This window comes from Physeter macrocephalus, chromosome 5, assembly GCF_002837175.3.
Source record: "Physeter macrocephalus isolate SW-GA chromosome 5, ASM283717v5, whole genome shotgun sequence".
Lineage (NCBI taxonomy): Eukaryota > Metazoa > Chordata > Mammalia > Artiodactyla > Physeteridae > Physeter > Physeter macrocephalus.
The window spans coordinates 20,206,088-20,222,007 of NC_041218.1; the positions used below are offsets into that span (position 1 = coordinate 20,206,088).

The following is a 15,920-nucleotide window of genomic DNA, read 5'->3' on the forward strand; positions in this document are numbered from 1 at the left end:
CGGCCGGAGGCTGTGCCCCGCAACGGCAGAGGCCACAGCAGGGAGAGGCCCGCGTACCACAAAAAAAAAAAAAAAAAAAAAAAAAAAAATCTATAGGAGAGGACAAGCAATAGTTACATTGACCCTATTTAGTCCATTTAGTCATTGAACAAATAGTTATGACACACCTACAACTTAGCAGGCATAGCTGTTAAGTGGCTAGAGACACAGCTGTGAATATAAACCAATCCCTCCCGCATGAAGCTCACACCCTGGTCTAGTGGGGGAAGCAGGCATACAACATGTGGAAGCCGGGAGAGTGAGGGAGCAGCTATGGAAAAATGAAGGCAGGGTAGGGGGAAGGGAGACTCTTTTACACAAGAAGGCCAGGAATGGTTTCTCAGATCAAGATGCCATTTGAACAGAGCTTTCTAGAAAGCCAGGGATGGGGGGTGGGGGGGGTGGGGGGGTGGCTGGCACTACCTGGGTAAACTGATCCCAGAGACAACAGAAGACGCACAGGCCCTGAAGTAGGACATGTTTGGCCTGTTCAAGGAACAAGGAATGGTCAAGAAGTCAATGTGGCTTTAGAGAAGGGAGGAAGGATGACAACGATAGGAGACGAGGTCAGAGAGGAAGCCGGGAGCCAGATCAGGACAGCTTTGCGGGCTTTTACTCTAAAAGCGTTCTCTGAAGTCACCTGGGAGTTAGCACCAAAGAAAAGAATGACAGCTTTCAACCAACAGTTAATGGTGAATAATGAGTAACAATATTTACTTTCAAGTTTCATTTCAATTCTATCTCAGTTCTTTCCAAACAAGATCTGAGATGGTTTGTATATACAAGAAAGTGGACAATACAAATGAGAAAGAGAAACTAGTTAAAGACAAGCAGGACAACAATGCCATATAAATGTAAAACACAGGTACACAGGTCATATGGACAAACGTAGCATGTATGAAATGAGCCCCCAATTTAACTTTGGGGTTCCTAGTAGCTGATGCAAAAAGAGAACCCCAGCCAATTATATATAATGCCCATTCCCAAAAAGACAGATTCCAGTTGCTCTAAGCAAGCAAACTTTAAACTAGTACTAAATTCTAAAAAAAAAAAAAAAAACTTTCACTTAAAACAAGAAGACATGGACTTCCCTGGTGGCACAGCAGTTAAGAATCCACCTGCCAATGCAGGGGACACAGGTTCGAGCCCTGGTCCGGGAAGATCCCACATGCCACAGAGCAACTAAGCCCGTGCACCACAACTACTGAGCCTACGCTCTAGAGCCTGAGAGCCACAACTACTGAAGCCCTTGCACCACAACTACTGAAGCCTGTGCGCCTACAGCCCGCACTCCGCAACGAGAAGCCACCGCAGTGAGAAGCCCAAACACCATAACAAAGAGTAGCCCCCACGTGCAGCAACTGGAGAAAGCCTGCACGCAGCAAGGAAGACCCAACACAGCCCAAAATAAATAAAAATTTTTAAAAAATAAAGTAAAAATAAAACAAGAAGACATTACACAATATAGTGACCAATGTCCGCAACAACCTTCTAAAAACAAAGTAATAAATTTTACATGGCCATTTCTCATAAGTCCCTTCAAGAACGTAACATTAAAACACAACTCGGACCTAAGAGATTTTCAAAGACTCTGAATATAGTCCAAGGTATTAAGCTTTCCAATGATTTTAATCTAAGAATAGAATTTAGGGAATTTAAAGGACTAAATGGATCAAATCATGTTTCATTAACTTCCTCATCTGAGCAAGCCTTTTGATAGTTCAAGCTGACCAGACAGCAATTCTCTGAAGAGAGTCCACAGTACAAGTATTCGGTATGGGAGGGCTAATAGAGGACTGTTAAACATTGTAAGACAGAAAAGCATGTAGTAAGACTGACAACCAATTGTGAAAAATTAGCCTGACCAGGGCTCTTGCCTGAGCCTCAAGATTGCCAGACTGTCCCTCTGGAAGCATTTTACAGTATTTTAACAAATAAGAGTGCCCAGAGTACCATACGTTATGGACTGAATTGTGACACACACACCACCTACCACCACCAAATTCATATGCTGAAGCCCTAATCCCCAATGTGACTGTATTTGGAGGCAGGGCCTAGAAGAGAGCTAATAAAGATTAAGTGAGGTCATACAGGCAGGGCGTTAATGTGATGGAACTGGTGTCCTTCTAAAAAGAGTAAAGGACACAAGAGAGGCCTCTCCCTCCCCACACACTCAGAGGAAGGGCCATCTGAGGACACACGAGAAGGTGGCCATCTACTAGCCAAGAAGAGAGGCCTCACCACACACCAACCCTGATGGTAAAATAACGTGATCTTAGACTTCTAGCCTCCAAAACTGTGAGAAAATTTATTGTTTAAGTCACCCAGTCTATGATATTTTGTTATGGCAGCCTGGGCAGACTCATACACCGCCCTATAAAACACAGGAGGCGTTATTCTGGTTGGGTAAAATCTCAAGGCAGATGTTATCAGTAATCCCCCCCCTTAACCGCAGCAACACAGATTCTTCCCCAAGAAGAGTTAGCTGCCTGATAGTCTCAGATAACTAATTAACCTGCTATAAGAAATATTTAACATAATACACCTGAATTTTGGTGACACCTGCAGGATAATCAGCATTAAGTCAGGCTTTCTGAAAACAGTTAATATGCTTACTTGTCTTCTAAGGGCATTCCCTGTTGGCATCCAGTGACCTCTCCTCCAGGAATAATAAAGATTAACCAATTAATGGAAATCACTTCAAGCAACTCAGAAAAACTAATTACAAGTAAGGCTCCACAAATCTAGAAATCACTTACCAGGAAGCTACAGCTCTAGAGATCAAAATCTACAGTAAGAATCAAATCTCCTCAGTGATGCCCATTCTGGGAAGTACTCAAAGTGGGCCCCTTAGATAAACTAGATGTCACTGAGCCCCTGCACTTTTTACTCATCAAGCACCTGAATCCCTCAATCAGTACCACCTTCTCTCTTTTTAGGACAATTCTTATGAATTTTTTAAATTGCATAATGGAAAATGCAGAAGACAAGGAGTCATCTTTACAACATATTCTAACATCTTATCATAAGGCCCAAACTGAATATTTTTAAACTCTCAACAAATATTCAAGGGTTAACTAGTTTCTGAACCTCTCTCCAAGTAGGACGAAAATGAACAATTAACTTACTGATCTTTCTAGAACATAGTATTCCTTTTTGTTATTGATCCCAACACAAGAAAAAAGAGTCTAGAGCTGACATGATTCTTGAAAACGTGAATTCTATTTTCTGTTTCAAACTGCTTTTAACTAGAAGATATTAGGTTACACTATTAGATCCACTTAGCCATTATTTCAGTGTGAGTCAGATTTTTCTTCTTCGAAAATATGTAACAGCCATCCTAAGAAATGCCTGACAGTAACAATACACCTATTATGTCAGGAGGGACACTAAATACAGCGTGAAAGTACAAACTGAAAAGGAGGAAAAGAGTTTACTAAGACTATGAACCCTAACCAAACAAGTTGAGAAGTGGTCTTCAAAGCCTATTAAATGAAGCAGACCCCTTTGTATAAGAAGAATAGTCTACGAAGACTTCCAATTAACTATAAAAACTCATAATTCTGAGTTTTGTAAAAAAAAAAATTACACATTAAATATATGAGATATGTATCACGATATAATCACATAAGATATGGCTTCACTCAAAGCATAACCAAAACTACATTACACTTCTAAATCAGATTTTATTATATTCAATTAGACATTGCAACTGCTTGTTTCTTAATTATGTCTTATTAGATCCCACAAAATACAAGATAATCCCATCCCAATTGATAGCGAATCCCTTCCCAATTGATGGCGATTCACAATGACAAGTCCCTCTGAAAAAGTTTTCTGATACATAAAAACAACATCCCCTAATTCATTACAAAGAGATTCGCTTAATATCAAGTGACAGTAAACAATTTCTGTTTTAAAGACAACTGAAAATTTCCCTGGCATCTTGCTTCAGACAGTGCTTAGGGACAATTACTACACCTGACACATGCAGTTTTTCTATATTTCAATTAACTCGGTTACATAAAACACTTGTGGGGACCAAAAGTATAAATCTTGTAGCCAACAGAGAAGGCCATTACCAAAATTAAGTAAAATCACCTCTACCAAAAGCATACAACAGTCTAGGGTTGACAAAGTCAACTTAAAATCTCCCCCACCCTTACTGAACCAAACTCTACCTCTCTTTCACTCCCATTTTAAGGCCCATGTCCTTAAAGCATTGTTTTCAGTCATCTCATTTTTCACTTCCAGTGGAATGTTTGTTACTACAACGCATTACAGCATTTGATCATTTTAAACGTGTATGCTATTTCCTAATGAGGAGTTTCTAGCGAGTTCCTCAGAAACAGTGTTTTATAAGATATTAATAGACATTATGTGGCAATAGGCTATTTTGGAAATTCTGGTTACACAAATTGAAGGTTTCCTAACAACAGTCATTTTCAGGAGACTTTAATATGTTAATGTGCAAGGTACCTCTGGGCGAGAGGTTGTCTGGGTAAGGGGCAGGGTGCGTAGAACAGGAATATATTATGCAGCATTTCTGCAATTTATTAAGCTACAGAACCTTGTCATTCCCACCACCTTCCATCTCCCCAGCATACACATATATTATAAACATACATACACATGTGCATTTTTATGGAAATTTTCAAACACAAAAATTGAGACTTATTGAATAAACCCAGCTTCATCGATTATCAACACATTCCCATCTTGTTTCCTCTATACTCTCACTGACTCCAACCTTATTATTTTGCAGCAAATCCCAGAAGTGATATCATTTTTACTGGTATGTATTTCAGTATTTCTGTTAAGAATAGTACTTTTTTTTTTTTAAATTTTCGGTACACGGGCCTCTCACTGTTGTGGCCTCTCCCTTCGCGGAGCTCAGGCTCCGGACGCGCAGGCTCAGCGGCCATGGCTCACGGGCCCAGCCGCTCTGCGGCACGTGGGATCTTCCCGGACCGGGGCACGAACCCGTGTCCCCTGCATCGGCAGGCGGACTCTCAACCACTGCGCCACCAGGGAAGCCCAAGAATAGTACTTTTTAAAAAGAAAAATAGCCATACCATTATCTCAGCTAAAAACAAGCTAACAATGCTACTCGGTTTCTTGTATTTTCCCAAATTATGTCCTAAGGGCTACTCAAACTAACTTGTATTCGACTCACCTGAGACTCTTGTTAAAAAGCTGATTCAGGTTAGGTGGTTCAGGTGGCGCCCAAGAGTCTGCATTTCTAACAAGCTCTCAAGTGATATTTTGAGTATAAAATAATGTCTCCCGTAATATTCAGCACAATGCTAAGGCACCAAGTTTCCAACAGAAAAACACCTGAATTACGTGCCACGGTATTTTTTGCAAAGTCTTTATAAAAACGTTTAAAAGAATAAATGAAAGTCAGAAAAGGTTCTAAGGATCTTGAAATACTTATTTTTCTTACAATGTCAAATGATACATGAGAATTTTCCCTTATAACTTCTTGTTAAATGGTGAGTCTCTGTGTTTTTCAAGGTGAAAACCACAAAGGACTGGCTACCATAAAGACCAAGGTCATAACTCATTTCATAGCTTGCAAGCAGTTAACAAAAACGTAAGGAGCAGCAGAGTATAAGACAATAGTGAAGGGCTTCCCTGGTGGTGCAGTGGTTAAGAATCCGCCTGCCAATGCAGGAGACACGGGTTCGAGCCCTGTTCCGGGAAGATCCCACATGCCGCGGAGTAACTAAGTCCGTACGCCACAACTACTGAGCCTGTGCCCTAGAGCCTTGGAGCCACAGCTACTGAAGCCCGCGCCTAGAGCCCGGGCTCCGCAACAACGGAAGCCACCGCAATGAGAAGCCCGTGCACAGCAACGAAGACCCAACGCAGCCATAAATAAATAAATAAATAAAATTTTTTTTTAAAAAAAAGACAATAGGGAAGCAGAGCTCACCACTGCAAACTGAAAAAAGGCCAGCACAGGTTGCAAGCGTCCTAATGCAAACAAAAACAAAACAACAGCCAACAGAAAGAGTCTAAGTACTATGTCACCCAAAGAAAACCCATTTACCAGCCACACTAGACCTCAATAAACAATACCATCACAGGCATTAAATAAACAAAAAGAACTATATTTTTTAAAATAAGTACATAAACAGATGCAAACTAGTTCCTAGGCATTTCTAAGAGTTCTGGAGGAAAAGTTCCTGAAAAAGTACTATACGAAATGAACTGTTTCATTAAATACCCTGTAAAATACTGCAAAATCAGAAAGACCATCAGTGCTGAGATACCTGGTTCACCTTCGCGCCACAACTTTACTTAGCACATCTGATTACCTTATTCTTCCTCTCTGAGCATAGGCAACCCAAAATTTGACCCATGACGATTAATCTTCTGAGATATTTTTTAAAATATGAAGCACTAATAGACTTCTACTGCTGGAACGGATGAAATAACAGGAAATAGAGTTACCCTCTCATCTGAAACAACAAACAGAACAGCTTTCAAAACCTTGGACATGAAAGCTGTTCGAATTTGCAGAGCAGAGTCCCGGAGAGGAGAGAGCTACTCAAAGCACCCTGGAGATCTGTGGAGGAGCTCCCTCAAGTCTTCCCCTGAGCATGCGTGGTAGAAAACTACTCAAGGCCACCAAAAGAACCACCTGAAAGCACTGCGAGAACAATTATCTGAAATCACACACAGCCAGAGTGAAAAATCTCATCACTCACAGAGCACTGGGTGCAGTACTCAGAAGGATTTTGCCATAGTACTGAGACAAAATGGCCCTAAACTAATGTTGCTCTGCTCCCAATTAGCAAAATTTAAAACAGGACCTTAAAGGGCCACACTGTTTCCAAGTAACTTAACCACAGCCCAGAACAATGCTCAAGAATATTTATAGGAAAACAAAGATATCCAATATCAGTACCCAACAAGGTAAAATTCACAAAATCTAGCATCCAAAAAGTGGCAAGGCACACGGGGGGTGGGGGTGGGGGGAATTAATCAACCAAAACTAACCCCAAAATGAGGACAGATGATAAACTTAGCAAAGAAGAACATTTAAACAGTTATAACACCTGTATTCCATATGGTCAAGAAGCTATGGGAAAGACTAAAGATATTTTTTTTAAATACCCAAATCAAACTTCTTAGAGAGCAAAACCACAATCTAATAAAAATTACATTACATGGAATTAACAGCAGATTAGGAATTGCAGAAAAATTAGTGAACTTTAACACACAGCAATAGAAACTATACCCCAAAAAAAAAAACCCACCAAGAAAAAAAAATCAAAGGGAGCGGGGGGGAGAACATCAGCATTCAGTGAGCTGTGGGACAACTTAAAGTGTCTTAAACTACTTAAAGGTAAATCTGACAAACAATACGTAGACTTACACATTGAAATCTACAAAAAAATTGCTGAGAGGAGTTAAGTGGAGAGAGATACCCTGTTCATGGATCGGAAAACTCATATTGTTAAGACGTCAATTCTCCCATATTAATCAGGACATTCAATGCAATCCCAACCAAAATCCCAGCGGGTTTTACTCTAGAAATTGATTAGCTAATTCTAAAATTGATATGGAAATGCAAAGGACCTAGAATGGCCAAAAACACTTTGAAAAAGTAGAACAGAGTTGGAAAGCTTACACTATCGGTCTCCAAGACTTATAAAAGCAGTAATCAAGACTGTGTAGAATTGTCAATAAGATAAACAGATGAATGGAACACACTAGAGAGTCAAGAAATATTGATAACTCCACACTGGCCACCTGATTTTTGACAAAGGTGCCAAAGAAATTCAGTGCAAAAAGAAGTCTTTTAAACAAATGGTGCTGGAACCACAGGATATCCTTACAAAAAAACTGAACTGGAAAAAAATTGACAGGGATGCTGGAAGTGTTCTCTATCTTGAAACGAGTAATGGTTACACAGGCAAAAATTCATTAAGCTGTATACTTAATATGTGTGCACTTTACTATACGTATGTATACCTTAAAAACGGAGACATTAAGTTATCGTGTTAAGTTTAGCACACAGAGTAAGATCCCATATTGATCTTTTAAAATATTTCTATCTATCCATCCAACATCTCATACAGAGAGATAGAGACACACAGAGAGGGATCTAAAATTAGGTTCACCTAATCTCAACGATGGTAACTTATGGAGGATAAAGTTTGGAAAAATATTTTTTACTTTCATCTTCACATTTTTCTGCATTTCCATTGTTTGAATACTTTATAATGAGTATGTACTATTTTTATAATAATGCAATGATTTTTAAAAGCTGAAAGCAAAGTTATTAACCATGGTTAATTCTGGGTGAATATGAGTAACTTATATTTCCTTCTCTGTAATTTTCTACCACTTTAAAAATATTCATACAAAGATATAATATTTATATTATTTTGTTATGCTACAGAAAGTGTTAACTTTGTTATAATTACAACGGTTAAGCCCTGTAGGTACCTGGACAGGATCCACACAAAAACCTTAAAAACAAAAACAGCATTTTGGGAAACAGGATTTTTGGACAATGTTTCTCTTTGATGACTTTTTTTTAACAAGTCTAGGTGATACGATTTTTATAAAGGAAAATGGGAAAAGTTACAATAACAAGTGTGCATAGAAAGAGAACAAAAAGCATAGAATGTTGGTGAGGATCTCACATATATCCAACAATGGAGAAAAGATAATCTTTTCAACAAGTGGTGTGAGAACAACTGGACAGTCACCAAAAAAAAAAATCAATCTAGACAGAGATCTTACAGTCTTCACAAAAATTAATTCAAAATGAGTATGAGACCTAAATATCAAACACCTAGAAGTTAGCATAGGAGAAAACTGAGATGACCCTGGGTACAGCAATGACTTTTTAGCTACACCAAAGACATCATCCGTGAAAGAAACAAGTGATAAGCTGGATTTTACTAAGATTAAAAACTTCTGCTCTGGACAAGACAAATTCTCTGCCTAGTGAATAAGAAGAAAAGCCACAGACCAGGAAAAAATATTTTCAAATCACATATATCCACATACACACAACAGCACTGCCTAAATGAAAGTGGGGCAAACACTTCCCTCTTAAACATGCAGTAGAGAGTTAACAGAGACGATCATCAAAAATACTCAGTTTCTGGCAAGAGCACGGGAAAACAGGTACTCTAATACACCACTTGTGGGGATGTCAATTACTGTCTTTCTGGAGGACATTTTGGCTCTGTCAAAACACAAAATGCACATATACTCTAAATCAGCTATTCTCTTGCCACTGCCATGGACCTACACCATGGATATACTGCCCAATGTACAAGAATGCTCACTGCAACATATTTTTAACAGAAGAAAAAATAAAACCAAAAGTGTGTATTAAAAAGTGGGGGGGTATGGACCGCCAATTAAATAGACTATGGTGTATCCATGTGACAGAATACTACCTAACCACTAAAAACAATGAATAAGATCAACGTGTGCTGCTAGAAAGATCTCCAAGATAAAGAAAAACAAATGAACAAAGGTTCAAAAGTGCACATAGTATGATCCCATTTGTTTAAAGCACATAGAATATATAAATTTTATGAATATTCCTTAAGTGCATATAAACTCATAAACAATATTAGATATTAATACATTAAAGAATATATATTATGTTGTTTAAAGATTATACATTCACACATACTTAAATACGGTCTTCTATTTCCCTCAGGACACTTAAAAGGGGTATGTTTCAGGAGGGAGATGAACAGGGGGAAAAGTCTACTTTTTATTTTGTACCTCTTGAAATATCTGAATGTTCTAAATATGTAACTAATTTTTAAAAATTATGCATATAATTTTAGAAAATCATATATATAATTTTCTAATGGCAACAAGGGTTATCTAGGCAAAGAGACCATGGTCCCTTCGGTTTGCTTGTTTATAGTCTTTTTATTTTTAATAAATGTTTTACATTTTATGTCTGTTCATATTTTACATGTTTCATATACACACATAAGCATACATATATTTAAATCTAGCTTCTTTAGCTGAGTCTCAAATTATCAAAGGATTACCATCTTAAGTCAGCTATACAAGGTTTCTTAGTTACAAAGAGAACGTTCTGACAACAGGCATCAAACATTCTAGTCAACATAGCAAGGATATTTCTGATGGAAAATTATATCCTGGTTGCTATCTGGCAAACTTACTCAAATCAACTTTCTAACCAGAGAAGCTGCGGCTCCTGGAAAGGAGGAAATGAACATTTGGGTGCCTTCTCTGTGCCAAACTGTGAGGCACTTTTACATACTCTTATATAATTTTTCCAAAACCCAGAGCACATTGTATGATTATCCCATTTTACAAATGACAAACTAAGACACAGGGGTTTTTAAGTAATGAGTCCAAGGTCACTTTACACGGATAATACAGTAAGTCTCTACTACCTATACTGAACCTCCCACTGAAGACTCTGACATTTATCTCTAAGAAATGGCTTGGAAAAAACCTGATCATATCACCCCAAGTTAAAACTATATACCTCAAAGTCTTTAAGAAATTTCAATGCTAAAAATTACACGAGGTTAGAAACTTAGACATGGGTTCCCAAGGTATTAATTCTGCGCGTTTAGCCAGAAAAATGGGAATTCTTTTGCCCCTTACCTCCATATATGCTTCCAGATGCCCCAGGGCTTCCAGAAAGTTTATACGTGTTTAGTTTCCAGATATACCAACAGTAATTTTCAAACAGTACTGCATCACTAGTGTCAAGACTCCCCAGGGTACAAAGAGAGCTGGAAACCCTAAAAACCATTATGAGACAGGCTCAGATGAAGAGAGGAGTTAGTGCTGTAAAAACAACACTAATCCCCTAATGACTCCGAGGACTCTGCCCCGAACAGTGCCCACACTCCTTCCCTGCCACAATCTGTGGCATGGACCTCAAAGCTGTGTGTTCAAAGTTCTGATCAAAACGTGGACTCCTTCAACAAAGTTTACTTTGAGTTAAATACAGGGCTGACCAAAATACTCTGAGGAGGAAGGGGAATTAACAGGTGTCTACCACAAAGGATTTTTCCAAGTTTTTGAAATTCCAACTTCTGTGAAGACATAAAAGTTGATGACAATGTGAGCCTTTAACTGCCTTCAAACCTCCTTGACATCTGTGAACAGAGTCTGTCCACAAAAGCTCCGCTCCGAGGTTTCAATGAGGTCTCCTCAAGTCACAGCCGAAGTCTGTCTTCCAAATTAAACCAGCTATTAAAGGCCAACTTATAAAGAGAAGAGAGTCAACATGTAATTGGGAAGTAAATCACCTAACAGTAAGTGGTAGACACATTTCCCAATTAAAAATCTGACAAGTCCTCACAAAAATCAAATAGCATCTCCAAAATGCCACCTTGCTTGTTTCCTGTTTAGAAGGGCTGCCTGCCCCAACATCACACCAAACAAAAGGTTGGGGCAGAAAAGAAGGAAAATGCGGTGTTGGTTACGTGTGTGTGTGTGTCCCAATAGTACATCAGCAGGTAATCAGGACCCTGTCCACCCAATTAGTTCCATTTTAAAGAGCCAGGGGCAAGACTGAAAACCAAAAGCTGTGGTTAGTGGCAGCCTCCAAAAGACTCAGTCCCAAACACCGTGTGTCTCCTCATCAAAGCACCGCATCACGACAGGACAACCTCTTCTGCAAAACCCCATAGTCCACCCTTTGAAACATCTGACCCTCCTGAAATATTTTTATTCAGCATTTTATAAATGGTTAAGAATTTCATTTATGAGTCTCAAGGCACTTAAATAACCCATCCACCCAATGTAACACTTCCATTACGATTACACTATACTTCTTTAAATCATTTTGACTTTTCAGTGCTTTAAAGTGGACTATCACACTAACAAGTTAGTCATCATTTGACTATTTGGTACCAAGGCTGCAAATAGTGATGAGATTTGGTTATTCCCCATATATACTCCTCTCCTGTCCGCAGGTCAAACCCTTATCCACCTATTGTCTTCTTTCCATTTAAAAGATGCTTGTAACAATAAAGGCTGTTTATTGCTAATAGGAAGAGTAGGAAAATATGGTGTTATGCTAATACATAATGTAGTATAGAAATGACAATTGTTACATATCAGAACGGAACTGAAGGAGAATTTTTAACATTCACTATTCAAAAAGGAAAAACAACTGCTCGTTGATAGAAAAGGATAAAGCTAAACTAATCAAACTTTTCAAAGGACAATGGACTCTATCACTAACAAGGAATTTATTTTGTGACGAAATGACAGGTCCAAGGAAACACTGAAGAGAGCTGGCACGTACCAGATACATCTTCAGGGATGCTCAGATTTTATAAACATGAGCCTAAAATGGTTTTCCTTTTGAAGCTTGTTGCCAAAGCAACCAGGAAAGCTACAGTCTTTGCGAATTTGAAGTAGAGGTTAAGGATAAGAGGAGGTAATCAAAGTTTTATGTGAGAATTTAGAATCATGGACACAATGTTACAAGTAGGGTAACACAAAGAATGCAAATTGAACAGAGAGACAACGCAGCAACTTCAGAGTCAGAACAATTTACTAACAAGAGATACGCTTCCTCCGTTCTTTTTATTTTCATTTTATTGAAATGGGGGTTTTGAAAGGGTTCTCCACCCTTATAATTTATTTCACTTAAAGAAAAAAGAGCCTCTAAAAGGTCGACCACTCCTACTCCCACCATATATAGTCTGGGAAAACGATACGCATAGAGGATAACGTGAAATTTGTTTTGTTTTTTAAAGACTAGATCGGGATAGGAAGGCAGAACAAAAATCAAACACGGATGTGTTCTTTCAAACCCACAGCCCTTCTACCAGCTCACCACAGGCTCTTGTATTTGAGGCTGTGGCCATTCACAGGTGGTTGGATGTGTCCAACGTGTGAGAACACAGTCTGCAACTCGTGACAGGAGTCTCCGGACTTCGGGGCCTGACACCCAGAAGCCCAGGGAACAAGATGCCTTCCACAGTGAGCGATGCTTAAGGCAATCAATCAATAAATGTATGAATAAGTGAACACACCTGGCTTTCTCTACCAAGTCCCAAACAGTGTGCTTTTAGGGCCCCGGGACCCTAATGCAAAGCTCTGGCCCTAAATTAGGAAAACACTGCGAGGCCGGGCTCCTCCCTCTAGCCCAACCCCAGAGAAAAAGGCAGAACTGCGGGGGCCCTTGGGAGGGGCTGAGGGGAGGCAAGGAGAGAAGGGAGGGGTCAGCAGGGTAGAACCCAGCTAACCCTTCTCCCTTCCAAAGCGGAGGTCGAGCCGCTGCCCCCGTCCCCTGACCCTGCCTCCCTCACCTGATCACAGAGATGAGCAGCCCCGAGGGGTCTTTGCTTTTGCTGACTGTGCTTCTGTATTTCCCACCAGCTCCTTCTGCCGCCATCTTGGTACAAGGTGGAGGGCGGCTGAGCCAGAAGGAACAGAGGGTAAACTCTGTTATTGACCTCTGGAGAGTGCACCAATGGGAGAAGAGAAGTCCAGAGTCACGGAACTGGATAATCCAATCGCTGAAGGGAGGAGGCGGGACTGAAGCAGCAAGTTTCGCGGGCTGACGCGCGCTCTAAGCATTCTGGGTACTGTAGTTTTCTTCCGCGCTTCCTGGGCGCGCAGAAAAACTGATCTAGTTGCGACTTGGTGAAATCTAATGTCTTCATTTATATTTTTTCTAATCGTGGGTTTTTTCCCAGTTTCCTTGTTTTTAGAATTTTATTACTTTTTAAATCAAATTTATCAGACATTGCCAAACTGCGTATGTGGGGTGTGTATTTAAATAGGGTCGGCGCTTGATGTCTATATACAAAGTTTTTACTTTAAACACAGGTGGTTAAGAAAAATCCGATAAAATGCGAAAATGAATAGACACAGAAATGCTTTTCTTTACTATTCTCTAAAACTAAATGTTTATACATTCGTTTAATGCTTGAGTTCGATTATTTTGATATTTCCAGATAATCCTAAAAAAACATGCAAGCAGGAACACACAAATGGATATTGATAAAGACAAGACAGAAAAACCGAAAAGCAACACTGACCAGATTGCAGATTCCTTTTCTTCCCAAGCTAAATAAAATATAGTTGGTAATGATGCACAGTTGTGCTTTATTAATATTTTTACTGTTAAGTTTTCATATGTCCTGCATTCAACTCTACTGGCTTAGTCACTAATTCAGCAGACGAACTAAAAAAAAGATCAGAGTAAGAATAGAAAGTGCATAAATCGAGGAACAAGAAGAAAAATAAATATTGAAAAGGAGAGAAGGCAGTGAGTGATCTCCTTAGTAGAGGTAGAGATTAAAGAACTTCAGAGACGGATAGAAAGCAAACTCAGAGGTCCTGGAGTTACGAAATAGCAAGCACAGAGAATGTCCACTGCTTTGATTAGGCAGATATAAGCTGGTAGAGGTTCACAGTGATTTTTTAAAAATAAGTTGGAAATATATATATATATATATATATATTTTTTTTTTTTTTAGTGTTCCTTGCCTTTGGCCCAATAATTCCAGTTCTAGGGACTTTGATCCTAAAGAAACAGAGATACAGAAAAAATACTGAAAATTCTAAAACAGAAGTATTAAATAAATTATGGAATGTCCACAAGAGGATAGATATATTATAACATATAGCCATTGGAAATCACAATTTTAGTGAGCTTTAATGAAGAGATGTTCATGATGTAAGTGCAAAAAGCAGGCTATAAAATTAAAGAACTTATATATATATATATATAGAGAGAGAGAGAGAGAGAGAGAGAGGTAATTGGGCCTAGTGGCTAACGATGCAGGCAGTAGGGAAAAAACACATGATCACCTCAGTTGATACAGAAAACGCTTTTGACAGAGTCCAACAACATTTTCATGATGAAACACTCAGAAAACTAGAAATAGAAGGGAATTTATTCAATGTGATAAAGGATGTTTATTAAAAACCCACAGCTAATACTCAATGGTGAAAAACTGAAAGCTTTCCAGCTATGATCCGGTACAAGACAATGATGTCCATTTTGCCACTTGTACTCAACAAAGATCTGGAAATTCTAGCCAGAACAATTAGGAAAAAAAAAAAAAAAAAAAAAAAAAAAAAGAATGAAAGGCATTCAAATTAGAAAGGAAGAAGTAAAACCATCTCTATCTGTAGACAACATGGTTGTACATATGGAAATCCTAAAGAAATTTTTAAAAACTATTAGAGCTAATAAATGAATTCAGCAAGGTTGCAGGACACAATAGCAAGACAAAAATATCAATAGTGTTTTTAGACACTAGCAATAAACAATCCAAACAGGAAATTAACAAAACAATTCCATTTACAATAGCATCAAAAAGGATAAAATATTTAGGAATAAATTTAACCAAGGAGGTGAAAGACTTATACACTGAAAACTACAAAACTTTGCTGAAAGAAATTAAAGAAGACCTAAATAAATGGAAAGACATCCTGTGTCCATGGACTGGAAGACTTAATATCATTAAGATGTCAATACTCCCTAAAGCTATCTACAGATTCAATGCAATCCTTATGAAAATTTCAATGGTCTTTTTGCAGAATTAGAAAAACTGATCCTAAAATTTATATGGTATTGCAAGGAATCCCAAATAGCCAAAACAATCTTGAAAAAAATAGCAAGTTTGGAGGACACAGACTTCTTGACTTCAGAACTTACCAAAAAGCTACAGTAATCAAAAGTGTGGTACTTGCAAAAAGATAAGCACATAGATAAATGGAATACAATTGTAAGTCCAGAAATAAACCCATACATCTATAATCAACTGGCTTTCTACGAGGGTGCTAATATTATTCGATGGGAGAAGAATAGTCTCTTCAACAAATGATGCTAGAAAAACTGGATATCCACGCGCAAAAGAATGAAGTTGGAC

At 38.6% G+C, this 15,920-nt stretch overlaps 1 protein-coding gene across 6 annotated transcripts in view; it reads right to left on the minus strand.

Annotated features, from left to right (window-relative positions):
* The window catches only part of EXOC4 (exocyst complex component 4), an 869,227-nt gene extending 855,781 nt beyond the window's left edge, over positions 1 to 13,446 (minus strand). For all 6 annotated transcript variants that reach the window (XM_024130229.2, XM_028489724.2, XM_028489725.2 and 3 more), the window contains exon 1: positions 13,344 to 13,446. In XM_024130229.2, coding sequence (XP_023985997.1) covers positions 13,344 to 13,429 — 86 coding nt within the window. In that variant the 5' untranslated portion in view covers positions 13,430 to 13,446. The remainder of the gene's footprint in view (positions 1 to 13,343) is intronic.
* Between the last annotated feature and the right edge of the window lie 2,474 nt (positions 13,447 to 15,920).